The 24,655-nt window shown below is 53.6% G+C and overlaps 2 protein-coding genes across 2 annotated transcripts; both read right to left on the reverse strand.

Moving 5' to 3' along the window:
* Positions 1 to 3,936: 3,936 nt before the first annotated feature.
* On the reverse strand, positions 3,937 to 6,053 carry LOC124090974 (serine protease 29). Its single transcript, XM_046441794.2, has 5 exons — positions 5,922 to 6,053; positions 5,587 to 5,767; positions 5,146 to 5,411; positions 4,497 to 4,663; positions 3,937 to 4,423 (listed from the first exon to the last, which is right to left on the reverse strand). The coding sequence occupies exons 1-5, from the start codon at positions 5,980 to 5,982 to the stop codon at positions 4,259 to 4,261; spliced, it is 840 nt and encodes a 279-aa protein (XP_046297750.1). The 5' UTR covers positions 5,983 to 6,053; the 3' UTR covers positions 3,937 to 4,258.
* Positions 6,054 to 14,269: 8,216 nt separating this feature from the next.
* LOC124078658 (mastin) lies at positions 14,270 to 16,048 on the reverse strand. Its single transcript, XM_046423656.2, has 5 exons — positions 15,934 to 16,048; positions 15,570 to 15,750; positions 15,078 to 15,352; positions 14,818 to 14,981; positions 14,270 to 14,712 (listed from the first exon to the last, which is right to left on the reverse strand). The coding sequence occupies exons 1-5, from the start codon at positions 15,992 to 15,994 to the stop codon at positions 14,542 to 14,544; spliced, it is 852 nt and encodes a 283-aa protein (XP_046279612.1). The 5' UTR covers positions 15,995 to 16,048; the 3' UTR covers positions 14,270 to 14,541.
* Positions 16,049 to 24,655: the final 8,607 nt, after the last annotated feature.

Here is a 24,655-nt window from a genome sequence, read left to right on the forward strand (position 1 = left end):
GGGGCACCAGTGTCTCTGAGCCGAGGGCTCTGAAGGCCTAAGGTCATGGAACCCAGGGAGGAACGGCCTGGAGCCCAGCCTTGGAGGCCAGTTCAACCCCATCAGGATAAACCAGCTTCCTTGACTGGGGCTGGGGCTTCCCAGGACCCGAGAGACTGTCCCCAGTGTTTCTGGGATCCTTGGGACCATTTTCTGTTGCACATGGCGTGACAAGTCAGGGTGGGTAGTATCCACTGCCCCTCTGGTGCCCCTCAGATGGGGACGACAGGATGCAGGGAGTTGGGGGTGGCTGCAGGTGCTGGAGCTGGCGTAGAGATGCCGCCCAGGCTCTGAGGAGGCCCACCACAGGCAGAAGGGCCAGGTGGGGAGTTAGTGGAGGCAGGGACAGGGTGTGCTCCTGACAGCCTAGGCCTCTCCCAGAGCCAGCCGGCTCCCTGGGTGCTGTAACTGCTGTGGAGCCAGGGCCTGTGCGCCTGTCATTTAGGGGGTCTGCAGGTGGGGAGTGGAGCAACAGGTAGGGGGTAGTTACCTTCACAGCTGCTCCTCAGCCTGCTGAGGGCACCACCTCAGGAAGATGGTCATTCTCTTTGCCCCACTTTCCTCAGCTGGAAAGTGGGATGCTGGTGCCTCCCCAGGAGAAGGGAGTAATCTACCCAGTGTGCCTGGAATGACGCCTACCCCTAGGAAGTCGCCAGGGGTGATGGTCACCATCTCTCATCTACCAAGAACATGCCACAAAGGATTTGGCACCAACAGGAGTGGGACAGGGTGAATCAGGTGGCTCTTGGGACCAGCCAGTTATGTATTCCTTATTGCTTCTGCTAAGGAAGGCTGGCAGGACGGCTTAGGCTGAGAATGGCCATTCTGGGCTGTCGAGGGCCTCCAAGTAGAATTCACCTTTCAACTGTGATGGTTTCTCTCCTCTACCTTTCCAGTGTTTTCTAAATCATTTGCTCTTTAGATTTTTTTCTATTTTCAATGATTTTCCAATAGTAAAACCCATCTTCTTCCCTAATCCAAAGGATTCGAGCAGTGCTGGACCTTCCTTGGAGAGCTGGTATGATGGCCCCCCCAGCTTGTAGGAGTGGGTGCCTGTCAGGCAGTTGTAAGCCCATAAGGCTGTGTGGTTGGAGGCCCTTCCCTGCCGCAAATTCTCTTTCCCATTCCACTGCCCTACAGAAGTGGGCAGCCTGGGCCTCCCAGCCTATGGGTAGCAGGACCCACCTGGGGACCCTGTGGACACCAGTCAGCACTCAGTGTTGGCTGGTGAAACTGCTTCTGTGGACACACTGGCCCTGCACTCTGCAGGTGATGTGCCATCCTCTCATGGGTCATGAGGGGTGGCCGCCGGGCCCCTGTACTGTGGGCTTTGGGAACTGGGAACACAGCCTCTCACTGCTGCAGAGATGGTGGCAACGTTAGAAGGGTGAAGGGCAGAAGGTGGTGGGCAGCCCAGCAAGGCACCCCCACCTTGGTGCCCCTTTTCTGGAATCTGGTGCCGTCTTGTCGATGAAGGGCCCAGGGCTGGATGGGAGGGGGATCCCCTCCCACCTACATCTCTAGATCTATCCACTGGGATCATATTTTGGAATCCCTGGGCCAGTGCTGCCCTGTGGAACTTTCTACAATAACAGGCAACATTCTTAACTGCTGTGCAGGCTTGTCGCCACCGCAGCATGTAGATGTTGCGGAAATCTCAGTCCTTGTCCCCGTTGTCAATCCAATAATGAGGACATGGTTTTGAGAAAAAGGAAAAAGAAGCTTTATTGCTTTGCTAGCCAAGGAGAAACACAGGGGACTCCTGTCCTAAAGGCTGTGATTCTGTCCATCATCAGGAACAAGGTGTTTTTATAGAGGTGATTCAGAGAAAATGAGATTAAGGAGAAGAGATGAGGAAGGAGAAGATCAGGGAGGAGAAGCTTAGGGAAAGAAAGATTGGGAAAAAGAAAAAAAAACTTGTAAGTTTCAAAGCATCAAGTGAACCCCTGTTACATAGATTTTGACTGTTGGAAATGCAGCTCATGGGACTGAGCAACTGAAGTTTTAACTTTGGTTAACTTGGAATGAATTTGGACTAAGCAGCCACCTGTAATAGTAGCTCCAGTCAGTCTCCTTGCTGGCATCTGGCAGGATGTGTCCCTGGCTGTCATTCTGAGGAGCAGCATACCAAGAGCACCATTTCTGGCATGTTGGGCGTGCTGGTGAATCTTGTCTCCCTGTCCTGTGTCTAGGTTTCCTCCTGAGCCCGAGAGCCCAATGCTTCAAGAGGAAGGACTTGGAATGCCATCCCAGGCGCCTCGAGGCCAGCCCCACATAGAAGTCCAGCAGGGCAGGTCTTGAGCTCAGAGACAGATTGGATTGAACTTGGTCCCTCCCCCCCAGACCTTGCTCACAGAATCTGACTGGCATAAAACTCAGGGAGAGGGCTATTAAAGGAGCCCTGAGGGACCTTGGAGCAAAGGAGTTGGGGACACCAGACAGAGGTGCTGTGGTCACTCCTCCAGGGGTGCAAGACGGCGCAGAAGGTCAGGGACCAGAGGATTCACCCCTTTCTCCCAAGAAGGGGATATGAAAAGCATCGAGGGAATCACACCCATGGGGAGAGAAAGGGCAGGATCTGCAAAGCCGCAGCACCCCGGGACCCATAGGACTCTGGGGCTTCGCTTCCTCCCTTTGCCGATGACATCATGCCATCTGACCTGGCCTGCCATCACAGGATTGGGCTCCCATAAAGACTTCCCCTTGGCCTCCCACCCTACCTGTCCTGCCAGGATCCTGGAGCCTGGGGCTGGAGAGGGCTGGGCTGGGGTGGAGCCTGCCTGTGGATGAAGGGCCTGCAGGTAGCCTGCAGGTAGGTGGATTGGACCATGGGTTCTCCAGGTTCAGGCAGACTGCCACATTGACTGGGTGACTGCCCACCTCCCTGGAATGCCCTCTTCTCCCTCACAGCCCTGCCCAGCTGCAGATAAGAAAGGCCAGCTCTCTCCTGCCTCCACAGCAGGCCAGGAGCCCTCCAGACTCAGGCCTCCCCTTCCAATGCTGCTTCCTCTCATGAGGCCCAACTGACCCCACCCAGCAGCCTGGGATAAATCTCTTCTGGTATTAGTTTAGCTCCTGACAGGCCCAAAGACCACAGGATCCCTGCATGCCGTAGAGCATGCGCCCTGGTCACTGCCCCTGTGCCTTGAGTTTCTTCCTCAAGAGACTCCATTTCCTGGCAGTGACCAAGAATTGGGTCCTGCAGGCTGGCCTGCCTCCTCTGCCTCTCTCACCAGGCCAGCTTGGAATCTGCAGGAGGGGCTGCATGACTGGCCAAGGATGCAGGTGCTCCCACCCAGCCCCTACTCTCCAGGTTCTGCACAGCGTGGCCAGCCCCGCCCTCCACAGCACGCCCAGGGTCAGGATTGCCCTAAGTGAGGGAAGGCCATACTTCATCAGCCTTCCCCTAGGACATTAGGCAAGGGGATGGTTGGTGGGAATTCAAGGTAACCACAAGGCTTCAGGAATAACCTTAAGTACATGATCTGGGTGCTGAGCCGTCCCAGGCCCCAAGCAGAATAAACAAGGGGGACAGAAGACAGGGAAGTTCTGGTCTGAGCTGGCCCTCAGCTCACTGTCCCTGGTTGATTCTGGAGAGGGCCAATCTCTTACCACCACATGGCTCAGACTCAGCATGTCCACCCCACCCCACCCTGTGCATCATGGCCTATCTGGGCTCCAGGACACAGTTGGGAGGCTCTGCACATGAGGGGACAGAGTGACAAGATGAAAGGAGCCCAGAGTCGAGGACAAGATTGGAGCACCAGGTCTGGAGTATGCAGACCTAGGGCATCGAAGCCCCACTGGGAAAGTACAAGCATTGTCTCCTGGGCAAAACAACCACTGAGGATTTCTCCCAGAAAAAGAGGAATTACACTCACACAAAACCCTGACAGCAAATGTTCATATAGCATTTTATTCATCGTGGCCACAAAGCGCAAACAGCTCGAATGTCCTTCAACTGCTGGACACTAAGCAAAATGGGCACCTGTGCCCTGGAACACAAGCCCCTCCCCAGGTCTTCTCATTAGAGACACTGCACAGCAAGCCCAGGCCCCACCCTGCCCATCAACTGCTTGCTACCAGGGGTCAGAGTGGACCTGGGCACCATAGGCTCAGGGGTGGGGACTGAGGCCAGAGCAGCACGCTTGGGAGGTGAGCTGGCTTCTCTCTCCTTGGATGGCTTGGCCAACAGAAGCAGAAGGCCAGTGGTCTGCCCTCAGGTGTACCTCCTCATCTGCTGCTGGATCCATGGCACAAAGGACTGGACCCGAGCATAGACCCCAGGAATGTCGCGGAGGGCACAGCCGATGCCCCAGCTGACCACTCCCACCAAGCTCCAGGAGCCTGTCACCTTGCACACCAGGGGCCCTCCAGAGTCACCCTAGGAAGAAAAGGAGTCACTGGGTATTGGCCCCAAAGGTGAAATGGGGGTGGGCAGGTGGAAAAGGACTCACATAGCAGGAATCCCGACCCTCACTGCCCGCACACAGCATGTCGTCCAAGATGATCCTCCGGTCCCTGTGGCGGTGCCTGCTGGCGTTGTGGTACTGTTGCTCGCAGACTGCATTCTCCACCACCTGCACCTCCACCTGCTGCAGGCGGAAGGGTGGGGGCAGGAAGCCTGGGAGAGGAAAGGGGGGCTAGCAGCACAGGTGTGGCTAGACCCCACCCTTGCCCAAGCCCCTCTACATCCCTGGCCTCAGCTCCCTTCTGTCGCACACTGTGTGGGAACGCAGCTCACAGGGACCCTGTCCACCTGAACCCTGGCACTCCACACAGGCACTCTACCGGCCTGCAGTTGGGGCATCAGAGAGACAATGAGCAACGTGTTCTTCTGGTGTTTCAAAACCAAACGTTTCCCCGCTCAGAGCACTGAGCTCTGGGCTCAGGCTTTCCCTGTGCAGGTGCTGAGGCTCCCATGGAGACCGCAGTGGGTGGGAGACGAGGTGGGAGTGCCCTGGGTTCCTCGGCCATTCCCTGGATTCCCTCTGAAGCTGTAACCCAGAAACCCAGCACCACCCAGCACCACCCGGCCTCCAATAGTTCTCAGAGCAAGTGTAGGTCCCACGCAGAGACCCTTCCAGCCACACCCTCTGTATGTACCAAACATGCTGATGGTGCCCCAGCCAGTCACCCAGCACTGGTCCCTCGGGGTGACACTATCAGAGAGAGAGTAGAGCCTGACGGGCTTGATGTTGGCAGAGCACACTGCAGGTTTCGCCAGACGCAGCAAGGCCACGTCTGAGCCCAAATGGGCATCCACATAGTCAGGGTGGACAATGACCCGGTTCACACGCAGCAGCTTCGTGTCCCCATAGAGGAAAACGTTTCCAGCCTGGACTCGGTAGGTTGATGGGTCAGCATCTTTCCTGGAGTCGGAAAGAAACCATGGCGGCAACTCACTCTAGGTCCCCTGGACATTGCAGAAGGCCAGCAGGCCTAGGAAAAACAAGTGGCCCCATGTGTGCAGCCCAGGCCCTGCCCACACCCCCTGGTTTAGCCCCCATATCCAACCCAGAGCCGGGCAGAAGGGAGGAGACTCACCGGCCAATGCAGTGGGCAGCAGTCAGCACCCACTGTGGGTGGATGAGGGAGCCCCCACAGATGTGCACCCATGCAGCCCAGCGGTAGCTGTAGACCCTCAAGCTGACCTGCCACGGCCACCTCCCCTGGGGGGCACTGTGGCCACCCACAATGCCCACCAGGTCGTTCTGAGAGACAGGTGCTAGAAGCAACAGATGAAGGTCAGGGAGCCTGGCGCACACAGGCCAAGATCCCCAACTCGGGCCCGAACAGGCCGTGCACATGTCCCCAGATCCTGGGGACATTGCTCACAGGACCCTTGGTGAAGGGACAGGGTCAAATGGGTCAGGACTCACCCGGGGTCCCAGCACTGGAGGTCCCCACCAAGAGAAGGGTCACAAACCACAGGCTCAGCATCTGCAGAGGACAGACACAGAGGGTGCTGGGCTACCTGAGGCCAGGGGTAGAGTGGGCCAGGGCCAGCCACAGCAGTCTGCAGGGACAGCACCTTACCTTGCCAGGGCTCCTGGGCTCCCTTCTCCCTGGGCCTCTCTATGCTTTATCCTCCAGCCACAGGAAGTGGGCAGGGGGCTTGTCCAGCGCTCTGCTTGGAGGAGGGGTAGAGAGGAAGTGGCATTTGGCCTGAGATACAAAAGGGGCTGGTGACCCAAACACGGGGTTCTAGGTCCTTGCCAGGGTCTGGATCAGCCAGAGTCAGGATTACTCGGACCTCACCATGTTCTTGGAAGAATGTCACTAGAGGCTGGGGTGGGAGAAGGGCTGTTTGGCTCAGGGTTGGTGCTGAAAGAAGGGCCAGCCAGCACCTCCTGAGGTCTTTCAGCATCCTGGCAGGGGACAGGGTAAGTCAGCAGCCTTCCCCAGACACGGAGGTGCCCACTACCAGGTGGCCAAGCTCCCTGTGCTGGGAGCATCTGGGCACAGGAACCACGTCCTGGGGAGCGGCTGCTCAGGCTCCTCTGCTGGGCCTCTGTCTTCTGGCACCTTCTGTGCCAGGCCAGGCTCTGCTTCTGTCTGGGCTAGTGCGGACCAATCTCTCACCACCAATCTTTCCTGCTGGCCATGGGAAAGCCCAGCAGGTGCATTGCCCGAGGCCCCTGAGGGACAGCCCCACATTCAGGGTCAGTCCTGAGGCCCCCATGCACCATCCCCATGCATACTCCATGACAGACTGGACCTCTCTCTGAGTGGGCAGTTCCACTCTGTGGAGAGCCAGCAAGCTGGCCACCTCCTCTCTGGCCATCTCACCCAGGCCCTCAGGCCTCTGCACCCAGCAGGAACCAGCTTCTCCTTGCTCCCCCCTGGGACAGAGATTCCTGTCCCTCTCATGACTCGCTGGCCTTGAGCTCCAGGTGCAGGCAGACCTCTAGGATGGCTGGTGATGCAGATCACAGTGGCTGTGAGTGACAGGGCCGGCAGTGCCTTGGGAACAGGGACAGTTGCAGAGGGGATCGTGGAGATCCACAGCTGGACCAAGGGCCACCTTACCAGGAGGCAGAGGACTGAGGGCCTGAGGCAGGCAGAGGGCCCTGCACAGGACTGGGTGATCCCCCAGAGCCCCATGACCTGGGTCTGGGGGCTCTGGGTCTTGGCTTGCAGAAACCCAAACTGAGCACGGTAGAACCATGCTGTGTCCAGGTAGGGTCTCTGCTGGAATTGGGGCAATGGAGTTCTGGCATCGAGGAGGTGGAGCCCTGGGGTGTCCAGTGTGGCTGAGCCCCACAGGCTATTAGAACCAGCTGGCAAGAGCAGAGGAGGGAGAGGGGCACATGTTGGGGCCTCAGGAGAGACCTGGAGGGAGCACCCAGCCACCCAGGCCCTCCATAAGGGCAGCTGCCACCAGTGGAGTAGGAAGTAGGGCCAGGGATATGCCCTTGGTGCCCTCCTGAAACAGTGTGGCCCCCGTAGACAGTGACACCAGGGCCATCTCCCCAGAAAAACACTATACATCCTGCTTCTATGCCAAGCATGGGGCCTGAGCCCCTCAGCATGGAGGGGTCCACCTGCGGCCCCCACTACTTGAACAAGACAATGGTTAAGAATCGAGGACTGGGACAGGATATCTGGTCACCCTGATAGGGTCAGGACCAGGCCACCATGAGCACATTCAGCGATAGCATCAGAGAAAGAACCAGGGACCTGGGGCTCCAGTTGTGTGACCGTTAGGACTGGGGCCAGATGGGCTGTGGCCAGGATGCCTGGGCTCAGGTGAAGGATGTGGCCACCCAGGCAGTGTCGCAAGAGGGCTGCTTGGGCAGAAGGCTGGACAGAGGGATCCAGCACAGGGGCACCAGTGTCTCTGAGCCGAGGGCTCTGAAGGCCTAAGGTCATGGAACCCAGGGAGGAATGGCCTGGAGCCCAGCCTTGGAGGCCAGTTCAACCCCATCAGGATAAACCAGCTTCCTTGACTGGGGCTGGGGCTTCCCAGGACCCGAGAGACTGTCCCGTGTTTCTGGGATCCTTGGGACCATTTTCTGTTGCACATGGCGTGACAAGTCAGGGTGGGTGGTATCCACTGCCCCTCTGGTGCCCCTCAGATGGGGACGACAGGATGCAGGGAGTTGGGAGTGGCTGCAGTTGCTGGAGCTGGCGTAGAGATGCCGCCCAGGCTCTGAGGAGGCCCACCACAGGCAGAAGGGCCAGGTGGGGAGTTAGTGGAGGCAGGGACAGGGTGTGCTCCTGACAGCCTGGGCCTCTCCCAGAGCCAGCCAGCTCCCTGGGCGCTGTAACTGCTATGGAGCCAGGACCTGTGAGCCTGTCCCTCAGGGTTCTGCTCTGTACAATCTCTGCGATCTGTGACTGTGGGCATTGTCTCCTTCTCTTGTACCCTGGACTTTTCAGGAAAGCCAGCCTCATCTCCGGCAGAAGTACAGAGAGAGGCCACGCCTCTTTCACCTGCCAATCTCACTGCACACACGTGTTTGATGGGCCCCTTTCTCATCAGAGCCCTTCGGCTAGGGCACCCTGGGAAAGGAGGTTTCCACATTCCTGCCTCCACAGGACAGAGGGAATTAGAAGCCCCAGTGGCCAGCGCACTTCTCCTGTCGGCTGCTCCCTTATTGAATACCTGAACTCTTTATATATTCTGGACACTATGTTCCTTCCCACGTATGGTTCATCCCCACGTGAGTCTTTGTCTTTCAGTTTTAGACTTAAAGGTGGTTAAAACCACCAATTCTTTCCTTTTATCTGTTTTTTTGTTTGTTTGTTTTTGTTTTTGTTTTTTTGGTACCAGAGATTGAACCCAGGGACCCTCGGCCACTGAGCCACATCCCCAGCCCTGTTTTGTTTTTTAATTAGAGACAGGGACTCACTGCGTTGCTTGGGGCCTCGCCGCTGCTGTCCTTTTATCATTTTTGGATTTTAAGTTTCTCTTTTTTATTTATTTTTTATTTTCTTTCCAGTGCTGAAGATTGAACTCAGGATCTCACACATGCCAGGCAAACGCTCTACCACTAAGCCACCCTGCTGGCCTAGGTTTTTGTGCTCTTTTTAAAACAATCTAGGGATGTAATTCAGCATTGCATTGCTTGCCTACCATGCGCAAGGTCTTGGGTCTGATCCCCAACACTGAAAACAAACCAAAAAAATTATTTTTTGTTTATATGTAAACGAAGATAATTCATAATATCCCCCTGTAATGTTTGTTTGTTTGTTTGTTTTGTTTTTGTTTTTGTTTCCTTTTACAAAATAAGACCTTCAGTGTGGGAAGCACTGGCTAATGACACTGGCCAAACTCCGTCTTCCTAGTATGTCATGTACAAATATGTAACAATAAATCCCACCAACACGTACAACTGCAACACACCGATAAAAAAGAGAAACTCTCAAAAACACAAGAAATTCCCACAGGACTGGAGCCTATGGCAGTGGGTGGCAGGAGGCCCGTGAGGCTGTTTGTCTTCCACCCAGCTAAGCTCTCTGCGGTGCTGCTGGGGAGATGTGCCACCTTCATACGCCCAAGCGCCCTTCCTCTGGGAATTGCTGCTGGGTGGGCTGCCTTCCCGAAAGCCTTCCTCCAGACCACCCTGGGTATCCGGGCGTCTACCTCAGAGCCAAGGGGACTGGGAGTTGTGCTTTCCACTTCAAACTGACTCGTGCGCGGTGTTGAGTTTACTTCCACAGCTGGCCCAACAGCTTAAGTACCTTTCTGCTGGTGAGGCTGCAGGGCAGGGCTGAGAGGACGGATGTGAGCAGATAGGTTTGATTTCTTTCTTTTTTTCTTCTTTCTATTGAGGATTGAACCCAGGGGTTCTCTGAGCGAAAGCCCCAGGCCTTTTCATTTTTTCAATTTTGAGACATAGTCTTGCTAAATTGCTCAGGCTGGCCTAGAGATTGCAATAATCTTCCTGCCTCAGCCTCCTGGGTCACTGGGATTACAGGTATGCACCACTGTACCTGGCCATACATTTTATTTTTTATGACACATGTAAAATTTATAGATCTTATAATGTACAATTTATAAATGTAAATTTTACAGATTTGAGTGAGCAAAAGCAACTTTCTTTAACAAATAGGGGAACAAATACCATTGGTGATGACATTGTAACCAGAGTCATGTAATCCTGTGATTGGTTATAATCCCGGTAGTCACAACAGACATGCCATGTGCTCCTTGATCTCCATTCCTCAGCCTGTGAGAGGGCTGTGAGTATAGGCAACCACGCAGTATAGACTTTAAAAATAACTGTAGTCCTTGCCTCATGACTTCTTCCTGTCCAGAAGACAGCCCAGTGTTCTCTATATAACTTCAGCAGGACTCAGCCTGTGGCAGAAAAAAAGAAACAGCGGCTAGGGATGTAGGTCAGTGGTAGAACGTTTGTCCAGCATGCTGGAATCCCTGGGTTTGATCCCCAGTACCACAAAAAAATAACAAGGAGATGCAGAGCAGGGCCAGCCAAGCATTTTTAATTCCTAAATTTTTCATGCCAACCAAATACAATTTATTCAAAAATTCTCTTATCAAATTGAGTCTTATAACCAAAGATTAATTCTCTTTTTAAAAAAATATGAACTAATTGTTTTTTGTTTGTTTATTTGTTTGTTTATAGTTGTAAATGGACAGCATGCCTTTATTTGTTTAGTTTTTTTATGCAGTGCTAAGGATCAAACATAGTGCCTCACACATGCTAGGCAAGCGCTCTGCCACTGAGCCCCAGCCCCAGCCAGATTAATTCTCTTTTAATCAACAGTTTGGTGTAACAGTCTACTTGCACAAAGCTGCCCTAAACACGTAAAGACTCAGCTGTCACACTTTAGGAATAATCGGTAGCGATCCCTAATATCGGTAGCCCAGGACGCTGAGTCTCCCTGTCCATGGCCACCCACATGGGGCATAGTTAGGCCAAGTTGTCTGGCTGGCTGGCTCCTCTGTGAACCCTTGCCTGCTCTGCCAGACTTTTTTCCAGGTGGTATGCAGTCTTCAGGTTGGGAAAGCACTGTCAGCCCCTCTGCAGTGTCCCAGGTAACCTGGGAGGTCTAGGAAGACTGCTGCCTGGCCCCTTCCTGGCCTGGCCTACACCTTCCCCTGGTTTCTCAGCTGGCTTGTAGCTCCAGGTCACCTGCCCCACGTGGGGCAGAAGCAAGGAGGGGGCAGGCCCTGCGGGTCCCTGGCCCAGAGGAGGGGCTACCTGCATTTCACCATTAAGCGGAACATTTGCTGCAGGCTTTGGTGACATCCTGCGAATTTGTCAAGGCCTTATCTTTATCCAAATATGTGGTTGAATGTGTCAACCAAATATTCCAATCCTTTTCCTCATCTGTTGGGTATATCCTATGCCATTTGCCTCTGCTCTGTCCCTTGGTAAATTGCACAATCAGTTCTCCTCCTGTAAACCCCATGGTTGGGATCCTGATGGCACTCAGGTGGCCCAGTTGATTCAGAATGCCACCTGCACTCACCAGTGGTTTCCCAGAAGCCTCCTACCCAGCCCCAAGGTGACTCCTATGCTGGGCTTGGGGCTGGCAGCTGGGCAGCAGATGAAGCTGTCTCCCTTGGGGCTGGGGAGTTTCCCAGGTCAGAGGTGCCCAATGAGGGAGGCATAGAGGACCTTGCTGGAGCTGTCCCTCCCCAGAGACCAGCAGGAGGCCTCAGGTTATGAAGGGACAAGAAGGACACAGAGGTGAGCCCCCATAGCTAGGCAAGGGCAGAGCACAGGCGGTGGCATCTTCAGTGGGGCTCAGCCATCCCCCAGCCCTCTGCTTGCCCCCACTCCACAGACCCTCGCACCCTAGGAGAGGTGGACAGCGAGTCACTCCTGCTGCTCAGGCAGCAGCCAGTGCCCTCAGGGGCCGACACAGGGTCCCCACATGTGTTCCCACTGGCGGTGATCTTTGTCGAAGATCCTGACCTGTCAGGGCCACTCTCCTGGAGGTCAAGACCCCACAATGCCCACATACCCCAACACTGGGCCCTGCCCAGAGCTCACCACTGACAGCCGCCCTGGTGCCTCCCAGGACCCAGGGTGAGCCCCCCAGCCACAAGTGGGGTCACCATTCCTCCCAAACCAGTGCAGGCCTGGAGATGGGGACAGGTCCCAGGACAGCGGGAACATTGAATGGGGCCAGGACCCACAGGCACGGAACCCCAGGTGCAGGAGAGACAAGGACACAGTGCAAGTGGGGCCTGGTACCAGCCCTGGAAGCCTGGACAGCAGCATCCTCCACACAGAGCCACCAACAACCCCAGCCCCAGAGAGCCCCAGGGCCCAGACGAGCCACGTGGAGCCCAGAACACCAGAGGACCTGGGAAACAGGGCCCCATAGTGAGAGAGCCAGGTCTGTGTGAGCTGGAGCCAGGGACCCACTTCCTACACTCTTCCTGCCTCTCCAGGGGCACTAGACAACTGCCCTTGGAAGAAGAGGGCTTCCTGTCCCTTCAGCTGTCTCCTGGGGCCTAGTCACCAAGGGCTGGTGAGATGTGAGGTGGGGGCCTACGGCTTGGAAATAAACTTGGGCAGGTCCGCTCCTCAGAGCCCCAGTGGGCTCCACGGCTCTGGGGACAGGTCCTTGCCAGACACTGAAAAGGAGCTGAGGAACAAGGGCACTGCTGGCTGGCACCAGGATTCCTTGGTGGCCCTGCCTCCCCTGGCGATCCTATTCTTGCCATCTGGGCCCTCGCCCAACTGTGAATACCTCCACCCCCACCCCAGGAATCCTGCACACAAGGCTCCCCCATTGGCCATGTCAAGTCACTGACCCACAAGCCAGAAAGTCCCCACAGGGGGATTCCCCAAACTTAGCACCAGCATTCAGTACCATTCTGCGGCAGACCCTGCCTCCAGGGCAAGAGCCTTGGACACCCATGTGTCATGTCCAAGGGTCCAGGAGGCCCAGACCTAATTGTGGACTCAGGTGCTCAGCAGCTTCTAGGGACATGTGTCTAGTTTTGCAACCTTAGAAGAGCTGGGCCCAGACACAGTGGCACAGGCCTGCCATCCTGGGAGGCTCAGGCAGGAAGATCACAAGTTCAAGGCCAGACCCTGTCCCAAATTAAAATTTAAAAATAAAAAGGACTGGAAATGTAGCTCAGTGGTAGAGTGCTTGCCGAATACGTGCAAGGTCCTAGGTTCAATCCCCAGCACCACAAAAAGAAGGAAAAAACGTGGGGGTGGGGGGTGAAATGAAAACTGTGGACTTTTTAAACTTTATTTGTTTTTTTAGCAGCTTTATTGAGATAAGACTCACACCATCCACCCACTTAGTGTGTAGTGCGGTGGGTTTCAGCACATTCGCAGGGCTGTGCAGCATCTCCAGGGCTGATTTTATAGCACTCACTCCCCCAAAAAATGCCTGTGCCCTCCAACCCCCCACTAATCCCTACCCCTGGCAGCCACCCCCACTGTCTCTGTGGGCTTTTAAGCATTGCCCCACAAGGTCTTCTGAGACCTGCTTCACTCACTTGCCTGGTGGAAATCTGTGGGCTTTTACCTGCGTGGTCCCCTCCCAGTCCCAGGAAGCAGGGGAGGTCCCCCAACTTGAAAGCCAGCTCCCAAGCTTGGAGTCACCTCCTGGCTGATGCTGTCCCAACCCCTGCTGTGGTCTCAGTGGCTTACTAACTCTGGGTCAGGGTCCAGGTGTCCATGGACATTCTGGCGAGGGCCCCTTCCTGGCTCATAGATAGCACCTTCTTCTCCCATGTCCTCTAATGAGCTTCCTGGGGTCCCTGTTACAAGGGCACTAATTCCCTCTCTCCCTCCCCAGTGCTACCACACTGGGACTGAGGTTTCAGAATTCACTATGAACTTTGCAGGACTCAGCCATCAACCATGGGAGAGGGTTCCTCCCAGATGTCAGTGGGGACCCGACCCTCCCACTGAATTCAGCTAGATGCTGCCCAATGCAGATCATGGGTAGGGGGTTGTAGAGTACCACAGTGAAGTCAGCATCCCCATCTTTAGAACTGGAATGGCCGCTTGGGTATCTTGACACCACTGCGTGGGGACTGCAGTGCCGGGTCGAGTAGGTCCTCCAAAGCCAAGCTCTGCCCAAACAGGCCAGTGGATGTGCAGCCCAGGACTGTTCCCACTGTGGGTCTGCCTCCCTTTGAAGGCCAAGGGTCACAAGGTGAATCGAGGCTATCAGAGCCTTCCTCTTGCCAGTATTGTGGCCTTGGGAACACTGACCAAGGACAGCCACTCTGCTGGCTCACCAGTGTCCACCTCTGGGCTCCAAGTCCAAACAGAGATCACTTAGACAATGCATATTTTAATGGGAGACAGGGTGAGCAGGAGGCCTGGGTCCTGCCACCCATCCACACCCACCACACTTTAAGAGACACCAGCTCAGAGCCCCTCTCTCCCGGGATTCAGGGAAGTCCAGGAAACTCTGGGCCAGGAGGGCAGGGGTCTCAGTGCTGAAAAGAGTGAGGAAGTTAGGGAGAATGTAGAACTGGGAGAAGCAGAGGCATCACAAGGAAGACGGGGGTCGCCACCATCATATAGCCCTGTCCTGGCCTGTCTAGCATCCAGGAAACTGGGGGACATGGTGATGGATCCAGGACACGTAGCTCATCACACGGGTGTAAACCCCAGGTAGGTCGGCATGACCACAGCTGTGGCCCCAGCTCACCACCCCAACCTGGATCCAAGTGCAGTTCCACAAGCAGACGAGGGGTCCTCCAGAGTCACCCTGTGGAGAGGCCAGACTCAGTACCTCCAAGATCCCCTGCCTGGAGTGCCTGGGTCCCCACTTCTTTGACCACTTGAGGACAGAGACAGGGTGGGTGAGCCTCACCTCGCAGGAGTCCCGGCCCCTGCTGCCTGCACACAGCATGTCCTCCTTGATGACCCTTTCGGAGATGTCTGGGAAGGACATGTTCTGGTACTTCCGGTCACATTCCTGGCTCCCCACTATGGGGACCTCCACCTCCTGCAGGTGGTAGGGCTCAGGCAGTGGTGCTGTGGGGAGGAGCCAGGTGAGCACCAGGGGCTGGGGGCTCCCACCTCACCCCAGCAATGGAGATAGAATGGACACAAGGCCTCCCTGATACCCACTGTAGTCCTTGATGTTGCCCCAGCCAGTCACCCAGCATCGCTTCCTCGAGGAGACCCTCAGGGAGGCAGCCGGGAGGATGACGGGGTGCACCTGCTCAGACAGAGCCAAGGGGACCTCCAGCCGCAGCAAGGCGATGTCCCCACCTCCACTGACAGACAGGCTCTCATTGTACTTGGGGTGGCGGACAATCTCAGCCACCTTTGCCAGCTGGTCATCTTCATAGAGCCTCAGCTGCCCCACCTGCACCCTGAAAGCACAAGCCTCCAGCTCCCCCCTGGGAGAGGGGAGCAGGAGCCCCTCAGGGAGGCTGGCCAGGCCCTCAGGGAAGCCAAGCTCTGCAGCAGCCCAGGAATCTGGCCACACCCTCGGGGCCAAGGCTTCCCTGCAGCCCAGGGAGGGGCCCCAGAAATCCTGCCTCCCACCCCCGGCCCCTTGGCCCCCTCCTGGTGCCCACCTGCACCCAGCAAAGGAAACGGGTGGGGCCCACTCACGGCTCAACACAGTGGGCAGCTGTGAGCACCCACTGAGGGTGGATGAGGGAGCCTCCGCAGACATGCTCCCACAGTCTCCTCCCCATGTTGTAGAACCTCAAGCTGACCTGCCACGGGAACCTCCTGGTTGAGACAGGGCATCCCCCGACGATGCCCACCAGCTCCAGTCCTGGGCGGGGGTCTGGGGAGGCACGTGGAGGGGCTGTCAGGGACCAGACAAGGGTCTCCCCAGGGCTCAGGAGGCAGCAAGGCTCCTGGCGAGTGGATGATGCCCATGCAACCCCAGGAATGGTCCTGTGAGCCCTGGGGGTGGGGACGGGTCCTGGGGCAGGAAGGCATGGAGTGGGGTGGGGTTAGGACTCACCAGGGGTCAGGGGAGTGGAGCCCCCCAGGCAGGGGAGAGCCAGGAGCAGCAGCCACAGCATCCTAGGGACCGGAGAGCTCCTGGGCCAGGAGTATTGAGGGCGGACTGGGACGGCGGTCCTGCTCCCTCCCTGGGTGTCCCCTCAGGCCCCATTTATCCCTCTGCCACAGGATGTGGGCACTGGCACACCAGCCCTGTGGGGGAGGGGGTTGGGGGAGTGCTGTGGCCAAGCACTTCTCCAGAAGCTGGGGCCAGGTGGGGCAAGCCCTGGCATATGCCCTGCTCCCCTTGTAGCTGAAGGACACAGACCACGAGTGTGGGAGTGTGCCATTGGAAAGGGAGAGAAATACCGTGAAGGACAAGTCAGAGGCTGGCTCCTCAGGCACTTCCTTCTGTCCTCAGCAGGGCTGCAGAAGGACCAGGGACACCCCAGCTGTGGTTGTCTCCTCCGTAGCCTGGAGGGACTCCTAGCCATAAGCTCAGACACGGGCTGGGGACCTCAGCTAAGGAAAGGCTGTTGGAAGGCCTCCTTGTTATCCGCAGGTCTGTAGAAGGGTCTGTGAGGGTGGGAGGCCCAGGAAGGTGGGCCCTGGCATGCTGACCTCACAGTGACCTCCACATGCAGGTGAAGATGGAGGAAGAGGGGCCCAAGCTCTGTCTGCCACCTCCTTGGGGGCCACCTGGGCAGGACACTGACTGCAGCCAGGACCAGGACCCCTACCCCCCACCCCTACCCCCCTCTGGCTTCCAGCACAGCTGGGTCCCTCCTGTGGGCTGAGCCAGGTGGTGGACAGCACTTAGGCTGGGGAGGCAGGACAGAGACCACACAGGAGGAGAGAGTCTGGGCCTGCCGAGACCCTCGGGGCATTCCCCAAACTTGGAGGGCTGGGGCCTGGGCCCCCAAAGAGTGACAGTCGTCTCTGATGCCTGATGCCTTCCTCAGGCCTCTCTGTGTCCCTAGGCTAAGGACTGTGTATGGTGGGTGGGTCTCTGGGGGACTGCTATGTCATGGTTCCTGATCAGAAAAAGGGAGCTGTGGGGTCTCCTGGTCTCCCCTCCCATGAGCCTTCTGTGATCCCAAAGCCCTTGCAACCCTGGCTTAAGACACCCTGAATCTGCTTCTAGAAGAGTCTGGGAATATGAGGACCTCTTGCCAGGTGTGTGGGGGGTGCGCATTTGAGAGAAGACAGACCCTGAGAGGAAGGGAGGACGTCTCTCCTTGTTCCCCAGGAGGCCATGGGCTCTTCAGGTCCAGCAGGGAGTAGCTCCTTGTTATGGGCCAAATTTTGCCCCCTGCCATTGGAAGACAGAGATACTTGTCTGACAAGTCTCTCTGGAGCCCCCTCCCATGCCTGCAGGTGACCCTGGTCCACTAAAGCCACACATCAAGTGGCTTTCAGCCTAAAGGGATCCCTAAATGTGGCAGCAGAACAGATGCTCCCTGCCTGCACACATTGCCATGCCCCTGCAGGTTCTGGATCTCCACAGCCCCCAGGAACACTGGGGCTTCAGGCTGAGGACCCAGGCCATCGCCCTGTCCCCTGGACCCTGCCTGCCTGCCTAGGTGGCCACTCCTCCTCTTGGGCCTCAGACACTAAAGGGCTGACCACAGTGCCCTATGGAAGGGACACTGCCTCCCTACACTGCCCACAAATTTCCATACCCACAAAGAGACCTGTGATCGGCATGGGACACCTGCAACAGGGGATGTACACTGTCAGCAGAGCAGCTTCAAATGCTGAGGAAGACACTTAGAGCCTGGACTGTGCCTCCCCAGAACAGCGGCTCAAGCAGGAGGCAGCGCATTCTCAGGCAAAGCCAGTGTCACACCCATGAGACAGCCAAATGAAAGGACGGTTTCAGAAAATGTTGCAAGAGATACAGTCAGCAAAGGAAATCAATGATTAAGGCAAAGGCCACTGTTATCTTCAGAAAACAGGTAGCGCCCAAGAAAAAGAGAAAGCCCTGCCCAGTAACCCAGCACCCACAGTCTAGATGGTATCCATCCGTGTGGTGGATGGGGAGGTCCACGCATGTATCCCTCCAGCACAGAGGCAGGGAAGGAAGAAAGTAAACACAGAAAACAAGTGAATTGTACAAAAGAATAAGTCAAGGGGGTGGGAGCAGCCTCCGTGGGTCAGTGGCTCTAACACAGTCCAAATGCAGCCCACAGGTGCATACAAGAGAGGACCCCAAATGCACTGTTTAGAAAGGAGAGACAAGGACAGGTGTTCACCAAGAAAGCATAAAAATGTTCAGAAATTGATTAATTAAATTAAAAACTTGCTCCCATCAAAAACCACTTTAGAAGGCTAAGTGGGCGTGTGCTGAAGCCAGATTTAAAGTTAGGTAGTCAGTGTAGTTAGATAAATCGGGTCTAATATCGAGTGAAATCTAAAATGGAGACCATGCGGAGAATGACTCAGGGAAAACACAGGACAACTCATGGAAGTCCCGAAAAGGCCCTAGGCCAAAGTCCACCTCAAAGAAATGTTAATGAACAGCCCCCAGCAAAAAGGTGCTGACTCAGAAGTCCTTCCTGACCAGATTACTTCTTTGGCCCACCTGTGTCCCACCCCTCGGGCCTTCCAACCTACATTCCATCACCAAAACTATAAAAAGGGGAGACAACATCCCTTCCACGGATTCCACCTCTTGGGTCCCCTTCTTCCTCCGGGAGAAGTCTTTTCTGCTGTCCTTTAATAAACTTCTAATTTCTACTCTGACCTTGCCTCGGCGTGCTTCTTTGGTGTTATTCTTCAACATTGGGGAAGCAAGAACTCGTCACCAGTCAACAGCGGTAACAGTGCCAGGCCCTGGGCTCCATCCCCAGCACCAGAAAACAAAGGAGCAAACAAAAGCACTGAAAGAAATGAAAGGAGGCCTCCAGCTGCCCATGGAGAGAAGCCTCTGCCTCCCAGTGGCAGCCTGAGAGGGCTCCCTGGAACCCCACACACCCACACAACAGGCAAATCCAGAGGTTCAAACCTTGGTGTCCACTTCAAGGACACCCAGGAAACCCACCAGGCCATCAAGGGTATGTGGGTCCAGAAAGCCACCAAGTGTCCAAAAGATGTGACTTTGAACACACCCAGGTTGAGTCCTATGGGGTCCAGCTAAATTCGCCCCTACAGGAGTCCCCTGCAACATGCAGGTAGGTGATCCTCAGTGAAAAGGAACAGATTGTTCTTCAACCAGGAGAAAAAGATCCTGGAAGAAGCCAGAGAAACAAAAACAAAAATAATAAATTAAAAATAAATAAATAAAATAATTAAATAAGTTTAGCATAAAATAAATGCAAATAGGGCTGGGGATGTGGCTCAAGCCGTAGCTCGCTCGCCTGGCATGCGTGCGGCCCGGGTTCGATCCTCAGCACCACATACAAACAAAGATGTTGTGTCCGCTGAAAACTAAAAAATAAATATTAAAAAAAATTTCTCTCTCTCTCACTCTCTCTCTCTTTAAAAAAAAAAGAAAAGAAATGGTGCCCAACACTTCCTACAAAAGAAGTCAGAAATTGGCAAAACAAACCCTGAAAGCTCTGAGCATCAGTAGTCATGATACTGCAGGTTACCAGTGATGAGTCCTGCTCCCTCACGTGTTGAAGAACATTAGAGAAGCAAGCCGAGGCAAGCACATAAGACAGGGTTTATTTAAAAGGGGTCACATAGACTTCTCCTGGGAGGGAGAAGGGGGCCATAGCTGGTATCCTGGTATCCCAAGAAGTGAGAGTGTTCGGTTCTTTTATAAGTCCTAGGCTTCCTTTGTTCTCCTGCTCTCTTCCCCTTATCTCTCCTTCCTGCAAACGGGTCTAGACCCCAGGAGATGCTTGGTGGGATGGCCAAAAGGTGAGAAGCAGGTGGGCTGCAGAGGCCAAGGTGGAGTGATGGGGCAGGAAGAAGGCATAATTAAAAACTCCTTGTAGGGAGGGACAGTCCCTGGAACAGGTTACCTTAGCCAGAGGTAGGAGCTAGGGGCAGATTTTCTTGATAAGGGTGGAGGGAGGGCTCTGCAGGAATTAACATTTCAATCCCTTCATTCTTTGGATCAGACCCTAGCCTATCTGCCTGTCTAATTCTGGCTTCAGCCACAGGACAGAGAGTTGAAGTGGGCACAAGCCTGTTAAATTGGTGGGTTAAGAAGCTGGCAACCCAGCCGGGCACAGTGGCTTGGGAGGCTGAGGCAGGAAAATATCAAGTTCAAACCCAGCCTCAGCAACTTATCGAGGCCCTAAGCAACTCAGTGAGACCCTGTCTCTAAATGAGATACAAAGTAGGGCAGGGGAAGTGGCTTAGTGGTCAAGTGCCCTGAGTTCAATCCCTGGTACCCAAAGGGGGGGGGGGGGAGAAATCTTATAAAAATCTCAGTAAGTGTGAAAAATTAATCATCAATTCATTATGTAAAATATAAAACTCAGTGAAAAGGAAAGAAAAAAAATTTATTTGCCTGGTAAAAGATAACTATAAAAATCAGTCCTGGGGCGAGAACAGTGCCCATGCCTGTAATTCCAGTGACTCAGGAGGCTGAAGCAGGAGGATAGCAAGTTGGAGGCCAGCCTCAGCACACAGCAGGCCCTGTCTCAAAAAAGTAAAAAAAAAAAAAAAAAGGTCTAGGGATGTAGCTCAGTGGCAGAGCACTCACCTAGCATGGATGAGGCCCTGGCTTCAACTCCCAGCATCACAAAAACAAATACAAAAGATAAAACCCAAGCCAGGCACAGTGGCACATGCCTGTATTCCCAGTGATTTGGGAGGCTGAGTCAGGAGGATCATGAGTTCAAAGCCAGCCTCAGCAAAAGCAAGGTGCTGAGCAACTCAGTGAGATCTTGTCTCAAATAAAATACAAAATTTGGCTGGGGAGATGGCTCAGTGGTGCTGCTGAGATAAATCCCCAGCACCAAAAAAAAAAAAAAAAGATAAATCCTAGAGGAATCATTATCCCAAATGGAGATTTGGAAGCATCCTTTAAAAAGACAAAAGAGAGGACTAGGGCTGTAGCTCAGTTGGTAGAGTACTTGCTTTGTGTGCACAAGGCCCTGGGTTCTAAGCCCCAGCACCAAAAACAAAAAAGACAACACTAAGAGTTCTGTCTCTACTTTATTCAATGTTTTTATAGTCCTAACAAGGGTAATGAAAAGAGAAAAAGGAATTAAAAGATTAGATTTGGAAAGAAGATTTTTAAAAGGCTGTCATCATCTTCTTACAGAAATCATGTTCAGCAAGAGACCAAGCACTGGGCTGAGGCTGGGGCTCAGCTGTAGAGCACTCGCCTACCATGTGCGAGGCGCTAGGTTCAACCCTCAGCACCATATAAAAATAAATAAATGAAGTAAAGATATTAAAAGAGAGAGAGAGACAGAGAGAGAGAGAGAGACCAAGCACTGTTGACAAAAGCTCTGTCTTTGTCCCTGATGCCAATAAAATAACAAGGACATGGTTTTGAGGGAAAGGAAGGTTTATAGCTTTGCTGGCAAAGGAGAAACACAGGGGACTCCTGTCTCAGACACTGTGATTCTGCCCATCAGTGTGAACAGGCGGCTTTCAAAGAGGTGACTCAAAGGCTACATTCCACTGTTCTCTGTCTGGAGGTGTAATTTACTTGTTAATTTGGGAGATAGTCATTTCTGAGATATTCTGGTGCCAACCCCAAAGTCTGGTGGGTGTGTGCCAAAGGACAGATAAATCTACCTAGGATGGGGAAGAAAGGTAATACTAAATCCACTGAGATTAAGGACAGGGAGTGATTAGGGAGAAGCAGGGAGAGAGGAAGAGAAAGAAACATGTTCATTTTAAAAATAAATAAAAACCAACGTGATTCTGCAATCTGTATACGGGGTAAAAATGGGAGTGCATAATCCACTTGAATCAAATGTATGAAATATGATATGTCAAGAGCTTTGTAATGTTTTGAACAACTATAATAATAAAAAAATAAAAATAAAAATAAATAAATAAATAAATTGCAGTGGTACATGCCTTTAATCCCAGTGGCGCCTGTAATCCAGCGGCTCGGGAGGCTGAGTCAAGAGGATGAGAATTCAAAGCCAGCCTCAGCAAAAGCGAAGTGCTAAGCAACTCAGTGAGACCCTGTCTCTAAATAAAATACAAACTAGGGTTGGGATGTGGCTCAGTGGTCGAGTGCCCCTGAGTTCAATCCCCAGTACCCCCCCAAAAAAATCAGTTGCCAGTAGCAGAGCAGCAAGGGCTGCATTCAAAGTAAAAAGTGGACCATTGTTACAGCCTCAGAGGGTGCAGTTGGACACTGGGCACGCCAGAGCAGTGGGTGGACTGCAGATCCAATGGACCTTCTGAATGCTCTGCTCTGCTGAGGATCCCTTCCAAGTGCCATGAGCATGTACAGGTCCCCAGACACACTGGGATTGAATTTTGGGCCAATCTGAAGTCCAGTTTCCTATGATGCAAAGAATACAGAGTGGTGTGACTGGATACGTGGCTACTCATGGGCTCCCCAGCACAAAACGGAGGCCACACAAGAGACGCTCATATTGAAACCAGAATTAGACAGTCAGTATAGATAGGTAAATCGAGTCAGGTCGGATCCAGGAGGCCAATTTTGAGTGAGTCTGGGAAGTTGGAGACAGTCCACTGTGGGATCTTATCAAGAACCTGCCCCAGCTCCAACCTGTTGCCCAGGTAACCTGTCCCAGGAATTCCCCCTCCCAACAAGGAGCCATAAGGTTGTTAATGTGTCCTTGCCTACTCCATCCTGCCCTTCCCCCTTCAGCCCACCTGTTTCCCACCTTTTGGCCTTCCCACCTAGCATTCCTGGGCCTAGTCAAGTATGCAGGAAGGAGAAAGATTAGAGGGAAAATGCAGGAGAACAAAGGAAGCCCAGGACATATATTAAAAGGGCGGAACACCTCACTTCTTGGGATAACAGGATACCGGCTATGGCCCCCTTCTCCCTGTGGGAGAAGTCTATGTTACCCCTTTTTAAATAAACCCTGCTTCATATGCTTGCCTTAATATGCTTCTCTAGTGTTCAAACTTCAACATGTGGGAAAGCAGGACTCCTCACCGATAACTGTCCCGTCCGGCAGGACACATCAACGTGGGCAGCGAACCTAGATGGGGAGGAATGAAGGGACAAGAGACACAGAAGGATGACAGCAAGACAAGAGTTCTGATCAAGCTGCAAACTTTTATTGTTCACACAGGGGTATTTATATGCTGGGGATGGGGAAGCTCTCTTATTGGCAGTTGCTGGATGTCTGCACAAGGTGAGATAACCGCAGGATGTTTCAGGAAGATAGGTTTCAGGAAGATAGGTGGCCGCAGGATGTCTCAGGTGAGATAAGTAGCTGCAGGATGCCTCCCAGGCAGGATGTCTCCCAGGGGGCTGTCAGGCTAATCTTTGAAGGAGAATTTCCTTCTAGTTCCTGACAGATAACCGGTGATGGGTATCAATATCCTGTGCTGGGCCCACAGCGGCCATTGGCCCCATCCAATGCTCCCTGGCCCTGCTGAGCCCAGCCTTGCAAACACAGGTTAATCAGACAAACATCAACCATGGGCATCACCAACCTGAGCCCCAGCCCCAGGCCTCCTTTGTACCACAGCAGGCCAAGGAGCCCACGATGACCAGGAGACAGCCTAAGGGTGAGGGCAAGGACCCAGGAACTGGCTCAGGACCAAGAGCAGAAGCCTGGCCTTTCTTCTCCTGTTCTCCTGTTGGGGACAGTTAAAGGCAAGCGCCAGGAAAACAGGTGGTACTGCCATTTACCAGTGACCAGTCCTGCTCCCTCACATGTTGAAGTATAACATTAGAGAAGCACGCTGAGGCAAGCATATAAAGCAGGGTTTATTTTAAAAGGGGGTCACATAGGGGCTGGGATTGTGGCTCAGCGGTAGAGCGCTCACATAGCATGCTCGGGGCCCTGGGTCCGATCCTCAGCACCACATAAAAATAAATGAATTAAATAAAGGTATTGGGTCCAACTACAACTAAAAAAATAAATAAATATTTAAAAAAGGGTAAAAATGGGAGTTCATAACCCACTTGAATCAAAGTGTGAAATATGATATATCAAGAACTATGTAATGTTTTGAACAACCAACAATAAAAATTAAAAAAAAAAGAATTGTAATGCAAAAAAAAAATCAATAAGAGAGCTCATGTATAATGGCATAATTTGGCATGAACATACTTTATATACAGAGTTATGAAAAATTGTGCTGCGAATGGATAATTATGAATGTAATGCATTTCACTATTGTCATGTATAAAAGAAAGAAATAAAAAGGGGCTGGGGATGTGGCTCAAGCGGTAGCGCGCTCGCCTAGCATGTGTGGGGCGCTGGGTTCTATCCTCAGCACCACATAAAAATAAAATAAAGATGTTATGGCCACTGAAAACTAAAAAATAAATATTAAAAAAATTCTCTCTCTCTCTCAAAAAAAAAAGGGGGGGGGCCATCACATAGACTTCTCCTGGGAGGGAGAAGGGGGCCATAGTTGGTATCCCAAGAATCGAGAGCAGTCTGTCTTTTTAAAGTCCTAGGCTTCCTTGGTTCTCCTGCACTCTTCCCCTTATCTCTCTCCTTCCTGTGTACTAGGCCCGGGAGATGCTTGGTGGCATGGCCAAAAGGTGAGAAGTAGAAACAGATGGGCTGCAGGGGCCAAGCAGGATGGGGGAACAGGGTGCATTAATTAATAACTTTTATAACTTCCTTGGGACAGGTTCTTAGCAACAGGTTGGAGCA

This window comes from Marmota monax, unplaced genomic scaffold (genome assembly GCF_021218885.2).
Source record: "Marmota monax isolate L192 unplaced genomic scaffold, Marmota_monax_Labrador192_F-V1.1 WCK01_AAM20220418_F8-fsc00035, whole genome shotgun sequence".
NCBI lineage: Eukaryota > Metazoa > Chordata > Mammalia > Rodentia > Sciuridae > Marmota > Marmota monax.

What these genes read in the sequence shown, in the direction of transcription:
- LOC124078658 (XM_046423656.2), bottom strand. Translation starts at nt 15,994, where the DNA reads ATGCTGTGGCTGCTGCTCCTGGCTCTCCCCTGCCTGGGGGGCTCCACT. An exon ending in CTCCACTCCCCTGACCCCTG is followed by an intron (nt 15,751 to 15,933) that starts GTGAGTCCTAAC and finishes GTGCCTCCCCAG; the next exon opens with ACCCCCGCCCAGGACTGGAG. An exon ending in GGGGCCGGGACTCCTGCGAG is followed by an intron (nt 14,713 to 14,817) that starts GTGAGGCTCACC and finishes GCCTCTCCACAG; the next exon opens with GGTGACTCTGGAGGACCCCT.
- LOC124090974 (XM_046441794.2), bottom strand. Translation starts at nt 5,982, where the DNA reads ATGCTGAGCCTGTGGTTTGTGACCCTTCTCTTGGTGGGGACCTCCAGT. An exon ending in GCTGCCCACTGCATTGGCCG is followed by an intron (nt 5,412 to 5,586) that starts GTGAGTCTCCTC and finishes TTCCGACTCCAG; the next exon opens with GAAAGATGCTGACCCATCAA. An exon ending in GGGCACCATCAGCATGTTTG is followed by an intron (nt 4,664 to 5,145) that starts GTACATACAGAG and finishes TTCCTCTCCCAG; the next exon opens with GCTTCCTGCCCCCACCCTTC.